Source organism: Lathyrus oleraceus, chromosome 1 (assembly GCF_024323335.1).
Source record: "Lathyrus oleraceus cultivar Zhongwan6 chromosome 1, CAAS_Psat_ZW6_1.0, whole genome shotgun sequence".
NCBI lineage: Eukaryota > Viridiplantae > Streptophyta > Magnoliopsida > Fabales > Fabaceae > Lathyrus > Lathyrus oleraceus.
In genome coordinates this window covers 448,639,753-448,659,176 of record NC_066579.1, presented here as the reverse complement: position 1 = coordinate 448,659,176, position 19,424 = coordinate 448,639,753, and the positions used below count along the sequence as shown (strand labels likewise).

At 31.1% G+C, this 19,424-nt stretch overlaps 2 protein-coding genes across 2 annotated transcripts; both read left to right on the top strand.

Annotated features, from left to right (window-relative positions):
- Window positions 1-913: 913 nt before the first annotated feature.
- On the top strand, window positions 914-3,485 carry LOC127082671 (PAP-specific phosphatase HAL2-like). The gene is made up of 3 exons (XM_051022898.1): window positions 914-1,466; window positions 2,274-2,961; window positions 3,035-3,485. The coding sequence occupies exons 1-3, from the start codon at window positions 1,079-1,081 to the stop codon at window positions 3,336-3,338; spliced, it is 1,380 nt and encodes a 459-aa protein (XP_050878855.1). The 5' UTR covers window positions 914-1,078; the 3' UTR covers window positions 3,339-3,485.
- Window positions 3,486-6,343: 2,858 nt separating this feature from the next.
- LOC127082664 (uncharacterized) lies at window positions 6,344-7,175 on the top strand. The gene has a single exon (XM_051022892.1). The coding sequence runs from the start codon at window positions 6,452-6,454 to the stop codon at window positions 6,917-6,919; it is 468 nt and encodes a 155-aa protein (XP_050878849.1). The 5' UTR covers window positions 6,344-6,451; the 3' UTR covers window positions 6,920-7,175.
- The last annotated feature ends 12,249 nt before the right edge of the window (window positions 7,176-19,424 follow it).

The window sequence follows — 19,424 nt, the reverse complement described above, 5'->3', positions numbered from 1 at the left end:
TAATTGATAATTTAACAAATTTGAGAATACTGGCTCAACTAAAATCATCAACGAATTGTAATTAGATTTGGATAAATTTTTTGGTTGTTGAATTTGCTAGAGATAAGTTACAACTTTAGCTATCAATTAGCTATGAATTTTTATGGTTTAAGTATGATGTGTGACCTTAGCGATGTGGTATGTCACATTAACACGCCGTGTGTGCATCTAGTCATCAAAAAACTTCCATGCGATATACCACGTCAACTTCTATTAACGGACGTTGATAGGAGGGCCAATAGTGTGAACGAAAAATATTAGAAAGATAATTGTTTGAAAGAAATATTTTTTAGAGATTAAAAGTGAAAATTTCAATATTTATAAAGATTAAAAATATATTTAAATGACATTTATGACGTATGAATGTATTTATATTCATTTCATAAATGAGAAAGAAGACTTTCAGTAAAATGAGAAAGACAGACTTTAGTTATGTTATGTGCAATAATAAATTTTTGGGTAATGCTAACTTGTGTCCTTAGGGCACAAGTTAAGAGATAAATAAACTAAAAAGGTCTTGGAATTTGCGCGGTGACCTTAATACAAAGTCATAATTAATGATTCTATTGTTTTTTTCAATAAATTTTTTCCATTTATGGATTTTTTCCTAAGGGCACAAGTTAACATTATCCTAAATTTTTTAATATTTTTTAATAATAACATAATGAAAGCTTCATTAGACCATGACATCATCATTATTCTCCATTTCTTTTGTGTGAATTCTTATTTACTCATTGAATAATAATATTTTTGTGTGTCAAACATATTTTAAAATGAAAAGTAACCCTAACCCCTCACTGAATGGACCTCAATGCAATTTTATCAATAAATAAATAAAAGAAAAATAAATAAATAGTATATGACCTATTAGGGTAAGGTTAGTGATGTCTGAGTAATTATCATTGCTCATCTTCCACTAAGTTTTGTTTCAATATCAATTTCAACATAAAGAAAAATCACTACCAGTAGCATTGAATATTGATACCAAATTCTAAGATTGAAAGAGAAATTAATGTGTGTTGCGTAGTGTATACACAACATGTCTTTCTCTAACACAATTATCTCACCACCTATGTTCTTGCCGCAAACAACTAGGTACAACACCCATGAATTCACATTCACCCACGTTGTACAACCACAACCACTTGTACGAGGTTCATGTTCCATCTCAAGGAGCCGCATTTGTTTTCTTTCGAAATTCGACCAAACATTCTCTTCACCTGTCATGGAGGAAGAGGGTCAGAAAAAATTGAATCTTTTCTCAGAATCAGAAGAAGACGAAGAAGGTTATTCCAAGGAATTGGATGTTGCTGTTAGAGCAGTTCAAATGGCTTGTTCACTTTGTCAGAGAGTTCAAGACATTTTGATTTCTAAAACCAATCATCAGGTTCAGTCTAAGGATGATAATTCTCCTGTTACTGTTGCTGGTGAGTCTCTTTTTCCTCAATTGGGTCATTTCGTATTGTTCTTCTTTGCTCTGATTTCATTGTTGTTGATTATAGGGTGACATTAGTTTTTGATTTTTCTCTGTTAATTCATGACAAATAAACACATTTCTTATCAAGGGAAATAATTTTGGAGGTTAATGGATTTTCTAGATTTCACATTTCTCATAAAGGGAAATAATAAAGTTGGTTGCTGAAATTCTATAAGTAAAACAGTAATATATTTGACTCTGTAACAAATATGCGGCGGTTTTGAATAAAGAGAATAGGAGCATGGCATAAGTATGGAAAATCTTGTGGAGTTCATATATGGCCCCATAAGCTGGTTCATATGTCACGGTGTTGTCAATTGCAGATAGCGGAAAATAGTGGATTCTGCTAGGCGACAGCATTGCTGCGCCGCTGTTTGACAATACTTTTATTAAATAGCGTATAGCCGAACAACATTGATTTGTTTATATTCCTCTATGCTGGATCGCTTTGTGCCGCTTTTTGATAACACTGATCTCCCATAGAATTGTTGGCTTTTTTCCATATATACACCTGGTTCTGTGTTCTTTCACGGTCGCTCGCTCGCTCTTGAATTTTACTCTGCAATATTGATAAAGTGATTTAGACCGCGTTATCTTGTTTCCTAAGCAAACCACTCACTGTTAAGTTCCAATGTATGATGAGCTATCACTAAACTTTTGTTGCGACTTTCAATATATTTCTGTACTACTTTGGTTGTATGATGGATGGAATTTTTCTGAGTTTTGTAGATAAAACCTCATTATGCTTTTTGAATAGATTGGAGTGTCCAAGCAGTTGTCAGCTGGATATTATCCGAGTGTCTAGGAAGCGAAAACATATCAATTGTAGCTGAAGAAGATGTTCATACTCTTTCCAAATCTAATGCATCTGAATTATTAGAATCAGTGGTTAACACTGTGAACGAATGCCTAGCTGACGCGCCTCGATTTGGTGTTGAGAAGCCAAAATCGTCACTAACGACTTCAGAAGTTCTCGAAATCATTAGTCGGTGTAACTCAACTGGTGGTCCCTCTGGAAGATTTTGGGTACTGGATCCTGTTGATGGCACGCTCGGGTTTGTTCGCGGAGATCAATATGCTGTAGCTCTAGCGCTCATAGAAAACGGAGAAGTGGTGCTTGGTGTTCTTGGTTGTCCTAATTATCCAATGAGAAAAGAATGGTTAGGCTATCAACATCGGTATCATAGGATTGTATCAAAGCTAACTTCTCCGAATTCTGAAAGTTGGAACAAAGGTTGTGTTCTATATGCTAAAAAGGGTAGTGGAAAGGCTTGGATGCAACCACTGATCCATGTGAATAAGATGTTTGTGTGGCCAAACCATGCAAAACAGGTTTTTGTATCTCCCATTGACAATCCAGCATTGGCCACTTTTTGCGAACCAGTCGAGAAAGCCAATTCAAGTCATTCTTTTACCGAAGGATTGGCTCACAGTGTTGGTCTCAGGTACATTTAATTCTTTGCCTCTCCGTTTTTCACGTCTTGATCTTTGTTATGTGATTGTTGATGGTATGTGCAGGAAACAACCGTTAAGAGTATACAGCATGGTGAAATATGCAGCAATAGGGCGCGGAGATGCAGAGGTTTTCATGAAATTTGCGAGGACGGGTTACAAGGAGAAAATATGGGATCATGCTGCTGGTGTTATCATCATACAAGAAGCTGGTGGTGTGGTAACAGATGCTGGAGGATCTCCCTTAGATTTCTCAAAAGGTGTATATTTAGAAGGGTTAGATCGCGGTATAATCGCGTGTTCTGGCGCCTCATTACATGGAAAGATCATTGATGCTGTTGATGCCAGTTGGGGATGTTCTAGCCTTTGAGACTTTTTCTATATGAATGAAATTAAATGTATATATAAATAACAAATAATGCTAATAGTTTGTTATGGGTTGACATATTGCTAACACCATCTGACGAAATTTTGTCAAACTCACTGTCAATTGAAATATTTGTCTTTGAAACCCTAATGATAGTGTTTATGGCAAGCCGGCTACACGTGGGTTAGGAGGGACGAATTGAAGTGACAGAGGTTGAATCAGGTTGAATATGTGGATTATGGCAGCAATGTCACTCTATCACTTACAATACCCCGTCGCGTGTTTAAGTCATATGCGGAGGATTCTTATTCAATAGTAACTGCACGTCGCGTGTTCCACAAGGCTCGTCCACCTTATGGAGTACACCCAGGTCACTTGCCTCTGGGAGGCCAACGTCCTGAAGCGAACAACTTCATATGGTGGTGATGAAATGGAAATGGAAATGTGTTGTCATATATCATATCATAGATGTAAATAAATGTAATAGGTTGGGGTGGCAGAGGAAATTTGAATGTCACGTTGAGATGTTTGTAAGACAAGCATTGATGGAGCAAGTTCAACCCAATATTTGACTTATGAACAAATTGGGTTGTACAAGTCAGAAACTTCATTTATTGCATTCAATATGCTGTTGATTTTTTGGCACCACAATTTTTGACTTCTTGACAAGTTAACTAGTGGAAAAGTTTGTAGGTCCTCTTGTACAACTAACAGCATCACCATAGAAGAATTTAAGAATATATCTCTAATGGATTTCACACGGTTTCATCATCTTGAAAAATAGTTCACTTATCTTTTCCACTTATTTGTAGTGATGCTATTCTCTTTAATGAAATGAGTTAAATTTGTTTCTATGAAAAACAAAATCAGTATAATATAGTTCAGTTAAATTTATTCTACCAAAACAAGATTAATCAGTATAATATAGTTCAGTTAAATTTGTTCTACCAAAAGAAGATTAATTTAATTACTTTTACTATATGTAATAACAGTCATTTTAATACACTAGTTAAATATCTCAAAATTGTATGTTTATTAAAAGATGACCACTTTTTTACCTAAAGTTTTAGTTGGACATAATATCCGACTATCAATTATTTAAAGCCACAATAATTTTTCATATTTAATAATTTATTTAATATTTAAAATTTAAATTAGGATGAGAGGAGTAACTCAATTGGTCATAGTTTAATGTATAATAACATTTTTTTAATAATATATTAATATAAATAAATTATTGATAATAGTATTTTATAAAAAATATTAAATTAATTGTATCTTTATATGTATCTAACGTTGTCTATTTTCTTATATAAATAAAAAATTACATATTAAAAATCAAATTATCATTATGACATACACTTCTTTATTAGCATTTCGTGATCACATTAGAAATAGTTCGGTAAATGGTGAAGTGGTGTTTATTCTATTGGAATTGAAATTTTTGATAAGTGGAGATAGAGCTGATTTGTAAGGTTAATATTTTAACGCTTAAATCAATAAGAAAATAAAAAGTAGCGTGGGAATGAAAATTGATTTAAATACTTGAGAAATGAACCGTAAATTGCAATCTAACTGTCAGATTTATCTGAGCGACCAATAGAACTCTGATAAATAGAATTATATATTTTAGAGAAATAGAGATCTATTTGCACTACGCACTATTGAAAAAATAAATAAACAAAACACGAGAAAAAAGAAAAACGAACATAACGTGAAAATTTCAAAATCGAAGAAAAAACCATGATCGTTGTCAATAAACAACTAGAGAATAATACTGTAAGAATTGTTACAACACATGATATACCCTCAACTAACCCAGACCCCAATACACTCACGCTCTCCAAAACAAATATTTAACATTCTAATACAAAAGTATATAGAGAACAAAGAAAGTAAAATACAAATTTAAAGTGCTTTTGACTGTTACATCTTTAAATAAAGAACTTGAATCCTATATATAATTTTGGAATCCATCTTTCTTCACAAAGCTAAACGATGTGAGACTTCAAAGAATTTGTATCCTATATATAACCTTAGGCTCTCTCTTCACTCACAAAACTAATCGATATGAAACTTCTTCAACATGTATATTTTCAATCAATCCCAACAATCTCCACCTTGATTGAAAATAATACATTAACTTTCATTGTCTTCATCGACAATCATACTCCACCATAAAGAGTATCAACACGTATATTTTCAATCAATCTCCATCTTAATTGAAAATAATACACCAACTTTCATTGTCTTCACCGAAAATCATACTCCACCATAAAAAATATAGTCACTTGAAACTGCATCACTCCAAAAAGTTTCACATTGTCTTCAATGACAATCGTAGTTTTAAAAACTATCATATTCTCTCATAAAAAATATATTTTACTTGAAGATAAACCACTTCAAAAATTCCGTATTATCATCACCGACAATCATATACTTTATCATGAAGAATAAATTTCATTTGATATTACGAATAATTTGTCTAAACCTTTCAAAATCCTCCCCACTCTTTCTACAATACAACTTTTAAAATTTTCAAATTAAGAAGATTTTGATTTTAAAATAAAAATAATTCCTATAAAGCCCTCTCCAACTAAATTCCTCTATTTTTATTATTTTCCTCTAAACTTTCAAATAAAGGTTAAGAGAGTTTAACCCACATCTCGATTATGCTCCTCCACCAAACAAAACGAGGAGTTAGTAATCCACATGCATCAAATATCTATAGTGGATGACCATAATAAGTAAAAAGCACAGTCTTACTTTTACAAAACCTAATTCAAATTGATACGTAACAACACACATGATCCTTCAATTTGACACACTAGTGATGTTGGGCACATAAGTAGAAATTATCCTTTGAACTCAAAATGTCATATGATAAAGCATAGTGCAATAAATGGAGGCAGCAACCGACTTTAATATCTTAATTAAATCTCCCCACCTGTCCTCCACACCATCTCATTAATGCATCTTTACATTCATTCCACTATAACATATTTAAATATTTATTCATCTCACCATATCTATATCTATTTCTATATCTACCTTTTCCTCATAGTATTTCATATCGTATTCTTACTCAACCAAACACACACAAAAAACAAAACAAAATGAAACCTATGACCACTTTTCTCTTGTTCACTACTCTTATTCTCATAGCTTCATCCTCTTTTGCAACCCGATCCGTTTCATCTGGATCTTCTCCTTCTACTCAAACCAAACACTCTAACCCTAACCCTAAGGACAACAACAATAACAACCAAGGTGGTGGTATACCAGGTGGTGTTTTTGGACCTGGAGGAGGTTTTAATATTCCGGGTTTTGGAAACGGGTTCGGTAATGGATTTGGAGGTGGATATGGATCCGGGTATGGAGGTCCGAATGGAGGACACTCTAAGAATGGTATAATAAGATCTTCTGTTGTATGCACTGAGAAAGGTCCATGTTATCAGAAAAAGTTGACATGTCCAGCTAAGTGTTTCTCTTCTTTCAGCCATTCCGGTAAGGGGTACGGTGGTGGCGGCGGTGGTGGTGGTTGTACCATTGATTGCAAGAACAAGTGTAGTGCTTATTGTTGAGTAAAGTGCATTTATTATAGATATGTATTGCAAGAGTTGTTGTTTTCTAGTACTAGAGTATAGTACTAGAATATTATTATGTGTATGCAATGACTCATAATATATGGTTTTGATCATATACTTTTAGATAAATAAATAGAAAGTAGATAAATTTTCTATGGAGCTTATGTGCTTTTGATTATGTCTACTTCTATGTCGATATTGTGGAGTGTATTTTTGATTAATATATATAAAGAGAATATTATATAGTTTACTATATAGCCATGGTGTTGTATTTTAAGATTTTTTGAAAGTACACTCTCAAACAATGCAAAATTAGTTGTTTTTCATATGTATACGTTCAATTTTCAAAGTCATATTTAGGGTGGGTCACGCCACATTTGTTATTTGCTTTATGGTGGAGCATAGTTACACGCTTTTTTGTTGCTACAAAACCCTACACCTTTCTTTGCTTTTTAATATTTCGGAAGTATAACACAATATTAATTTGTATGACTTGAACTTAGATAGCTGCTAAAACACTTGATTGCTAGAGCACTTGTTAGAGATGATTTGATGATCATGCTCAATCAATTCCATTGTTTTACTTCTCTACTTCATAATTTTGCATCTTACTTAGTGATGTTGATCCTTAAAGCTAAATCTCTTTCTTGGTTGATTTTAGACCAATTTCTTTATTAGGATCTTTGTAGACGGTTAAAGTTCTTGTTATTAAACTTGCATTGAATGAGTTTAATGTAAGGGTGGTAAAATTGGTCAGGTCCGCTGGACCATCCCGTTTAACCCATTATATTTGGTGGGTCGGACCATGGTTTTCAGCTCAATGCTTTAAGTTGGATTGTCTGGTCTAATGCACTTAAAAAATGGAACTGGACGGGCCAGAGTGGATTTTGCCCACGGACTTCGCGTTACCATTCTTTTATTTAGAATGAAGTGCATTGAGGAGTCTAATCCACTAATTTTTTTCTCTATATAATGGTAAAAAAATTCAACATTCCCTCTTCTTATACATATATAATCTTATTATATCCTTCCAAAATTAGTTTTTTTTTCATTTGTTTCATATGCCGTCGTGCTTATCCCTCCACTCCACCCTCATTTCTCAATCAATATATTTTTGATATTACATGCAAAGTGAGACAAATACTTAAACATCTCAATAAACTTTGTAGAGATGACACATTTACAAACCAATTTTAGATTTATTGTAGTTCTAGTAATGTATATTTATACTATCTTGATATCAAGACAAACTTCACACAAAATCTTAATTATTTCCCTCTTCAGACTATAACCGTGCCTTTGAAGTGTCTGTATCTTTACTTGTTAATGTTTGATTTAGATTGATTATTGTTCTTGTTATGCCTAAGTTTTCTCCAATATATTAATTATTAGTTTTTTATTGTCAACAAGTTGTTGTTGCGTATCTATCAATGGATGATGTTTTTTGATAAAAATGTCTTCCAAAATATTAACATAGCACTTGTAAATAAAATTTATTTGTGTATAAAATATTATACTTTTAAAATTATAAGTAAACATCCATTAACATATACCATTCTTTTGTTATTTTTGTCCTTTTTATTTATGACTCATATTTTGTTTTTGTTTTCTTGATTGGAAGTTCATTTCAATTTTCCTAATGTTATATTATGCGTTATTAAAAAATATCTTTTGTCAACTTCTTTGATAATGATTAAATTCTTTATAAATTATGTAGTAAATCAAATAAAAAGAAAAGAAAAAAAAAATTGGCAGACCAGTCAGCCAACCTGCTAACTCGTTAATAAACAGGGAGAGTCTGACTTTTGAGCTCACACCTAAGTTGACCTGCTATGCTTTTAGACGAGTTTAAAAGGGGCGGGACCTAAACGGGATGGACGTCAGCTTTTCCATCCCTAACTAAATGCATGTATTTTATCCTAAACAATGAAAGTGTTGGTGCCTCAAATTGGTGAGGATATTGAAATATGTGTTTGGTGGTCCTTTAAAGACATAAGAAGCCATAAAATAATCATTTATCATAAAGGTTGGTCCATGTGTGCTTAACTTTTTTGAACTTACCATTTGACCATATATTAACATGTATCTTATATTTCATGGTATTTATTTGTATTATATTTTTATTATATTCGCATTTAGGTTGTACTGTATCGTATTTGTATGTACGTTATCATATTTAATTGTATATTAGTGTCTATCATGTATTTCATGGTATTTGTCTATGTTACATTTTTTAATGCCATTTGTTTTAGGAAGTATTCATATTATGTACATTGTCTTGTATTTATATGGTATTTACATTGTAATGTTTGCTTTATTTACTACACATGAGTTAATTTAAGTTGTATTCTATACTAAAAATTATGTTGTCAAAGACCCGGAGTTTAGGTACAAAGGTGGTGAGGTGTAGTGTCTATAAAGGTCAATATTCTGACTTTTGATTCTTTTTTAAGCTCATGATCTAATCAAGGGAATGGATTTCATGTTTGAAGAAGATATAGTGAAACTATGATGAAAACGTGAGAGTAGAACTTTGGATGAATAACTAAAGTCTTTCAAGAATGACAGTGATGCATATGTCAAATGTTAAAGTATGCTGAAGATAACAAGTGTGATGTAAAAATGTATGTTGAATCAAAATTTTATGTAGGAAATACAACATTTATTGGCCAAATTAGAGAGAATAATGAGGGAAATGATATTTTTTTTTATGATGGTGATCACCTGATCATGATTATATATGTGATTACTTAAATGATGAATCAATTTGAGGTATACAATTTTACAATAGTGAGGAAAAGATTAACTTACATAATGTTGATGGTGCTATGAAATTATTTCATGGAACAAACACCAAACCACTATTATATGTGGCTTTATTACACCAAAGATGGGAAAATAACACGTTATATGAGTTGAATACTTTACCGATGACTTGACAGCGCAACAGAGTATGATAGTAGTGAGGATAGTCCTACGATCAGGTATAATGAAGAAAATGACATATGACTAAGAATTCCACATTCAATATTGGAATGGAGTTCTCCTAAACGAAGCAGTTCAAAGATGCAATACTTGAGGATAATGTGTTAAATGTCATGGAAGTCTAATATTTTTAAATAAATGATGGTAGGGGTGTAGAGTGATATGTAAGCATAAGATGAGGTGTGACTATATTTTGATGTGTAGTAGAGTTGCAAGTACAATAATATTTAGAGTGAAAACATTGTTTCCCAAGCACAAATGTAGAAAAGTATTCCTCAACAAAAATTTCAAAGCACTTTGGGTTGTAAAACTAATGGTTGACAAATTCAAAAATAATATCAAGATGAAGTTATCAGAGATAGTGTCAGATGTAAGGATCAAGTATGCAATTGAGATCCTTGGTTGTAAGGCATGTAAGTTAAACAACTTACTATAAAATTTATTGAAGGCATGTAAGTTAAACAACTTACTATAAAATTTATTGAAGGCGATTCAAACCAACAATACATGTTACTATGGCCATGTGATGTTGAATTGAGGAAAATTTCACTTAGAAATACTTTAACGTTAAATATTGAAGTCGTGCTTCTAGTTTCCAACCAAGAATTGGAAGGTATTCTACCTATTTTGATGGTAGTAAAAAGGTTTTGACAAAAGCATGTAGGTAATTTATAAAATTAGATGGATGAATATTACTAATTATTGTTGGAATAGATCCAAATGATCAATACTTACCTACTGCATACAAGTCATGTGTTTGTGATCCAGTGAATTAACTTTGGTTGAACATTTTATTTTGTTTCTTAAATTCTTGATCTACATTTAATATGATGTTGAAATAATATTATTTTATTATAGGAAAAGAGAAAGAAACTAAAGAATAAGTGACAAATCAACTTAGAAATAGTGAAAGAATAATGACCTTTAAAAAACATGCAACTTTTTATCTTGAAAAAGATATGTGATAGTGTTTTAATTGCAGAAGAAGATAATGAAAATGAAGCCCTTTTATCAGACCAAAAAGATGAATATTGGATCTTATATTGATTCAATTAGGAAATTTAAGACATTGTATGAGATATCTAAAGGGCTTTCGCAATGAATTTGTTAACTTTGTATGAGCGTTTGTGCGAGTTTGATTAAGTTGTTCTATTTTGTAATAATTTGGATTAATTTTATTACAATTTGTCTAAGAGAATATTTTGGATTTGATATTATATTATGGTTTTTGTGTTCAAGTTGTAAAATAATACTCTCTTTTGGGAATTGATTTTGTGTAAGACAATATTGACATAAATCTACAAATACGATATTTTTTAACAAAAATTTACCTCGAGAATCTTATCTTCTGAGGTGTAATCCCTTTCACTACGTGCCTTAATTTTAATTTTAATTTTTAATTAAAAATATGTCACATATTCTCTCCGTTTTTACATCCAACCAAGATGAAATATGGTTAGACATCCCGCTCTTATAGTTTTTACTTTTATTTTTTTTTATAATATATCTATTTTACTTTCAAAAGTCACTTTTATAATTTTTATTTATTAAAAAAGGTATCTATTATTTTTTTAAGGCGCCTCTAATTTTTTTTAAATGTATCTATTCTCTTAGTTGATTTATCCAACTGAGAGAAAATATTAGTTATCTATTTAAAAAGATATTTTTTTTCTTCTTTTTAAATTTTAAATGGATCTATCGGTCGGTTGTCCAACGGAGAGAAAATATCTTTTGAATGTATTTCTCAGAACTAAACTCTAACTATTCTTTTACTTTTCAAAACTAATTCATCTTCATTCTCCTACAAAACCGAACGGTTTTTTACGAAAAATATATTTTATACAATTTCTAGTTAAATATGTTTGTGATCCTCCTAAATATATCATATTTCATTTTTAGTTCCTAAAAAAAATTCTTTAAAAATTGTCTTTCTAAAATTTTTCATCGACACCTTTGGTCCCTCCTACAACTTAACGACAATTTTAGTGACGATTTACTACTTAGCAACTGAATTAACGACGGTTTTAGAATGAGGGACCAAAAGTGTGGATGAAATTTTTTAGGAGGATCATTCCTTAAAAGAAATTTTTTGAGGGACTAAAAGTGAAATATGAGATATTTAGAAGGACCACAAACATATTTAACCCTAAAATTTTCGTCTTCATCTTCTCCATCTAAACGCCCTAACATCTAAACCATATTTCATAATCATTTTCAAAACTTTATCTTTCCAACACACATAAATGTTCGAACATCAACTCTTCCAACACATACATGTTTCCTCCCTTTGAACGTCATAATATCACTGAACCTTAAGTGTAGCTTGAAACAAGACAACCAAACATCAACGAAGCTTCATTCCCCATTGTTTATATTGTTCATCACATATTTGGTACGTAACTCGCTCATTTTATCCATGCACGTAACTTAGAAATGTTGGTTTTATTTTGTGTAGATTGCTCATTGCTTATATATTATGTTATTTTGATTATGTTGATAAGGATGAAAATAGGTTTTTTCTTATTTTTATTGACATCGACAAAAGTCCATATATATCATGAGTTAAGTAAAGTTTGCATGTATCATGAATTTAAGTAAAGTAAGTTTTTCCTTTTTAGTATTGACTTTGCCGATATTGTTTTAAGTAAAATGTTTATGATGTTATTCTAATGATGTGTTGTTAGGAATATGTTAAGTAATATATATCATAAAAAAGTCAAAATTCATTTTCCCAAAAGTCAAAATAAACAAGCCAAAAAAATCATTTTTCACAAAAGTAAGTGGTATTATTTGTGACATTTTTAAATTTTTCTCTATTGTATTACTTGTGCTTTATGTGTATTAATCACTGTACAAAATTATATATAGACGTGGAAACAACCAAATAGATATGCGTGTGGATATTATGTTATGAAACATATGTTGGATATTGTCTCTGGAGACATTAGGGAATAATGAGTAAAGATAATTTTGTTGGTTAAGTTAATTTTGTTGTTATTAGCTAGTAAAATATTTATGTTGTTATTGTTGTTGTTATGGAGATTGAAAGTTAAATGTTGATGTTGTTGTGTTATTGTAATTTAAAATTTGTTCAAATTATAGGTGTTTAACGGTGAGACGTCATTGACACAAGAAGATATAGATGACATTCATTCATGTTAGGCCGGTTGCTTCCTATTTTTACTTATGATTTAAACTAATTTCTTTTTGTATTGTTATCTAGTAACGTAGATTAATATGTCGTAAATGTATGTGTGCAATTTTGGGTTGGTTGTAAATAATATATTTTTGTATATATAAAATACTCTTGGCTGGTTTGCTGCCTTATTAAAAACATGTGTATTCTATCACAAAATATGTATATATGTTCTCACAAAATATGTATATATACAGGTCAAAATAAAAATTATATAATATTACAAAACACAATGTTTTTCCCTTCGGTTGTAACTCTCAACCGAGATAAATACATACATCTCACCTCGAATCATAAAATCAACCGAGAGGAAAAACGACGCACACTTTCAGATTTTAAAAATATAAAAAAGTAATTGTTGAAGATCAAAGTTATCAACAGTACAACTTTCCTCTTAGTTGGTATATCAATCGAGTATAATTTTCCTCTTAGTTGGTATATCAATCGAGAAAAAAATGACAAATTTTCCATGACATTATTCTTTACCTCGACCAATAAACGGAGATAAAATCACTTTCTCTACCGAGATAAGATTAGTTTTTCTTAGTAGTGACAATATTATGTTAATAGATTATGATTTGGTATAATAAAGCAATATTATATGTTATTTTATTTATAAAGCAAATTTTGTTCAATTTATTAAAAAAAAATCTGGCCAATTTATACGGCAGCTTATGGTCAATTTTAAAGGCAAACTTTGAACAATTTTAAAGGCAGACTATGATGCATATCATATCATAATAGAAATCCAACTTAACTACAAAACATTGAATAAATTCAAGTCAACAAACATATTTTTATTAGATATAGTATTAAATTTAAGAACATTACAATCTGCCCTAATTTCTTCATCATCTTACTAAACTTAAAGTACAAAATTTTAAAATAATTAATTTTTTTAACGAATAATTATATTTGATAGTAAAACACAAGTTCAACAATAATAACAAAAAATATACAATTTCATTTTTCCAACAATCCTCTCCAAATTTAATTTTTTTTTCTTCACAATTTGTGTTTAATTGGAATTTCTTTTTGGTTCAGACACCCCAAAAATAAATAAAAAATATTCTTCTTCTTCTTCTTATTATTATTATTTATTATTATTATTATTATTATTATTATTATTATTATTATTATTATTATTTCTATTTTATTGTATTTATTAATGATTTATTATTATTATTAAGGTTATTATTATTATTATTATTATTATTTCTATTTTATTGTATTTTTTAATGATTTATTATTATTATTAAGGTCATTAATATTATTATTATTATTATTAAAATGATTATTTAGGGGGGGGGGAGAGAGAGAGAGAGAGAGAGAGAGAGAGAGAGAGAGAGAGAGAGAGAGAGAGAGAGAGAGAGAGAGAGAGAGAGAGAGAGAGAGAGAGAGAGAGAGAGAGAGAGAGAGAGAGAGAGAGAGAGAGAGAGAGAGAGAAGAGAGAGAGAGAGAGAGAGAGAGAGAGAGAGAGAGAGAGAGAGAGAGAGAGAGAGAGAGAGAGAGAGAGAGAGAGAAGAGAGAGAGAGAGAGAGAGAGAGAGAGAGAGAGAGAGAGAGAGAGAGAGAGAGAGAGAGAGAGAGAGACCCTACTCACATTCTTCTTCTCCAAAGAAATCTTTCTTATCTAAAAACCTAAGAGAAACCCTCAATTTACCAAGAAGATCACCGTAGAGATTGTGAACAGGAGGGTTGTCGCCATTATTGAGAGCTTCATGGAGAAAATTCTACAATAACAAGGTAGAGGGGGATTATTCTATAACATTGGTATTTTAGCGTTTAAGGAAATGGGGTTTCCCTTGAACCCTAAATCCAATCTAATTTCTATGGGAATTTTCATACGAGGTGATTATTCATAAACCCTAGGTTATGAATCTTTCTCATATCATTAATGAGTTAACTTATTTGGATAATTTGATGTGGTATTCCCTAATTTACTTGTATGAATGTTAATATCATAATTTGATTTGATGAATATGTGTTATGATGAATGGATTTTGTGTAATCGATGTTTAATTGACGTCGTAATGTATTATTTTCGGTAAAGTCGTGTTGGGACTGTTGATTGGGGTTGGATTGTGTTTGTATGTGCTTACTGCTGTAAAAAAGTGAAAATTCACACAATGTAATCGATTACACCAAAAGTGTAATTAATTACCACCCTTTCAGCAACTGCAAAAACTCAAACAGAACAACATTGTAATCGATTACACCAAATGTGTAATCGATTACATATCATTGTGAAGCCCCAAATGTGCTAATCAAATTGAAGGTTTGATGAAAACATTGTGAATTTATAATGAGGCAATTACAGTAAATGTATGGTAAAACCTTGTGAAAAAACCTAATGTGGTAATCAAGGTAAATGTGTTTCAAGAAAGCAAGGAGGTTCTGAAGGAATAAGTGTATGCATAATCATCATGCATCATACTAGAGTGAGAGTAGGCTTGTGTCTAGAAAGAGTGTCATAGTAAGAACGTAGCTTGCATGTCCTCCTAGAAAGTTGAGAGTTTATGAATGTCTAGAGAGAGTGTTTTAGTATGGAACATAGCTCACATGAACTCCTAAACTACATAACTAAGGAAGAATGGCGTGGTATGTAGCGTAACCCACACCCCCTTCCAGAATAAGCCATGAGTTCAATGACCAGTACCACATACATATGGAGTAGAGGATAAGGTGAATTGCATAAGAGTTCATTGTATATTCTGTATGTCGTGTAACTTTGTGTAATCTTGTATGATTGTGTAATGTTGTGTGATGTAAATTATGCTACCCTTTATTGTTATTATATCTTATAACTTGTAGAATGTATCCCACCCCTCTGTTTCGATGTTTCCTATGGTTTGAATCTATGTGTAGGATATCCTCATATTAAGATTGGGCAATAGTTATGTTGTTGTAAGGATATTGAGAATGGTGTAGAAGAGCAATCTATTAGTTTCCTTTTATGTTTATGTATGTTGAATTGTTAAGTTAGCTAGTATGTGTTGGTTTGTAATAAGGCTTTGGTATGATGACAATAAGGTCGGGATTCATATTTTTTTCAAAATTATTATGTTTGATTTGAAGGTTGAATAAACACTCATATATGAGAAATATTTTGTTATTTTGTGTCAATGTGATACCATATTTGTTATATGAAATAAATATTCCGCAAATTATATTTTATATGTTATAAAAATATAAAATAAATAAAAGAATTTGGATTTTAGGGTGTCATAATTGAGACCGTCATTTTAATAATCTAATGAATTCAATTTTCAAAATAAAAGCATAAGAACTCAACAAGTATCCACTCTTTCTTTGATGAATTTGATGGGGTCTCATTGAGTTATTCATAATTTTAACATTTCCCTTAAAAAAATCTAATGCAATCACACCATAATTTTCACTATCATCTTCTTTCTTGATATTGCTCTCATAATTATCATTCAAAATATGATTTTCTTCTCTGACACTTACACCATTTCCCATGTGTTCATCCCATCTAAAAAGATCACAAGTGTAATCATCCTATCATCAAAATCACATTTCATGTTATGCAAACACAACTAATGTAATCAAAACTCATAGCACATACAATCGATTTATGTAATACATGTTAAAAGGAACATTTCCCAAAAAAAAATATTTCCCTTGTTAGAGGCGTTCTTGCAATGTTAAGACATCATACATGCACTATACTAGAGTGAGAGTAGGCTTATGTATAGAAAGAGTGTCATAGTAAAAACGTATCTCGCATGTCCTCCTAGAAAGTTGAGAGTTTATGAATGTCTAGAGAGAGTGTTTTAGTATGGAACATAGCTCACATGAACTTCTAAACTACAGAACTCAGGAAGAATGGTGCGGTATGTAGCGTAGCCCATATGCCCTTCCAGAATAAGCCATGAGTTCAATGACGGTACCATTTACATATGGAGTAGAGGATAGAGTGAATTACATAAGAGTTCATTGTATATTTTGTATTCTGTGTAACTCTGTGTAATCTTGTATAATTGTGTAATGTTGTGTGTTGTAAATTATATTACCCTTTTTTGTTATTATACCTTATAACTTGTAGAACGTGTCCCACCCATATGTTTCGATGTTTCTTATGGTTTGAATCTATGTGTAGGATATCCTCATATTGAGACTAGGGAATAGTTAAGTTGTAGTAAGAATATTGAGAATGGTGTAGAAGACCATGTTGGTGTAAGCCCTAGAGGTCAATACTTTTGATACTTGTATCGAATTATTTATTAATAATAAAAGGCTTTTTCTTTATTATGTTTGTTTAATAATGTCCCTAGAATAGTTAGTCCGTTTAATGTATCAAGTATGACTTAATCATGATATCACATTAAACATAAGAACACTATTCTTAAAGTATCCGTAGTCGAGCTTTATTGTGAAGTGGGATAATGTTAAAGCATTAAGACTATTATGTATATAGACTGATGATCATATCTCATGGATCATGGATAAGGAGTTATCAAGTCTTAAACATAGGTATGAATATTAAGAGTAATATTTATACTGGATTGACCCGATATGAGAATACTATATAGAATGTTATGCAAAGTGTCATAAGTTATTCTCATGGTGATAATGATGTATACCACCCTTCGACCTAAAACCACTATGGACCCTAGATGTAGAGTCGAGTGGCTTATTGCTGATCAAATGTTGTCCGTAACTGGATGACCATAAAGAAAGTTGATGGGTACTCCACAAAGCATGATGAGGGATATGAGTGACCTAAATGAAATTTGCTCATCCTGCGTAACAGGATAAATGTCTACGGGCCCAATATTGAACTGGACAAAGATGACACGGTTTATGCCCTGTGTTCAATATAGACATAGGGGCAAAAGGGTAATTGTACACATAAGTATTATCACAAAAGGATGTGTTAGTTTGTAATAAGGCTTTGGTATTGTGACATTAAGGTCGGGATTCATATTTTTTTTCAAAATTATTATGTTTAATTTAATTTTTGAATAAATACTCATATATGAGAAATATTTTGTTATTTTGTGTCAATGTGATACCCTATTTGTTAAATGAAATAAATATTCCACAAATTATATTTTATATGTTATAAAAATAAAATATAAAAAATAATTTGGGTTTTAGGGTGTCACAATTGAGATCATCCCTTTAATAATATAATGAATTCAGTTTTCAAAATAAAAGTATAAGAACTCAACAGGTATCCACTCTTTCTTTGATGAATTCGATGGGGTCTCATTGAGTTATTCATAATTTGAACATTTCCCTTACAAAATCTAATGCAATCACACCATAATTTTCACTCTCATCTTCCTTCTTGATATTGCTCTCATAGTCATCATTCACAATATGATTTTCTTCTCTAACACTTACACCATTTCCCATGTGTTCATCCCATCTAAAAAGATCTCATGTGTCATCATCCTATCATCAAAATCACATTTCATGTTATGCAAACACAAATAATGTAATCAAAACTCATAGCACATACAATCAATTTATGTAATACATGTTAAAAGGAACATCTCCAAAAAAAATATTTCCCTTGTTAGAGGTGTTCTTGCAATGTTAAGACATCGTACAAGCACGATAACCATATAGTCCACCGAGACATACTTTAATAGAAGATATAGACATTATTGTTATTTTGTTTGTTTGATTATGAATGAAAGTTATCAGGGTCGATTTTGGGGCATAACCAAAGAGGAAGGAAGAAATAAAAGAAGAATACTTAAAGTTTCTATTACTAGATGTATGTGTGAGTGAATGAAGAAACGAAGAAGATGACATTTATTAATTATAAATTTATGGATGTTTAATTGATGTTGTAATGTATTATTTTCGGTAAAGTCGTGTTGGGACTGTTTATTGGGGTTGGATTGAGTTTGTATGTGTTTACTGCTGTAAAAAAAGTGAAAATTCACACAATGTAATCAATTACACTTAGGGTGTAATCGATTACCACCCTTCAACAACTGTAAAAAGTCAGAGAGAACAGAAGTGTAATCGTTTACACGAAAAGTAAAATTGATTACCATCTCTTCAACAGCTGTAAAAACTCAAACATAACAACAGTGTAATCAATTAAACCAAATGTGTAATCGAATGTTTGGGAGTTACTGAGAAAGGCATATCTTGAGTTTAGGAACTACGATTGAGGCACGATTTAATGTCTTAGAAAGCTAATGCAAAGACTTATCTCGTGGTAAGGTCTCATGATGCTTATATGTATGAGTAATACAGTGAATAATAAATAATTTTGAGGTAAACCTTAGGACATGAGTCCTACATTTGTTAAAATCATTGTGAAGCCCCAAATGCG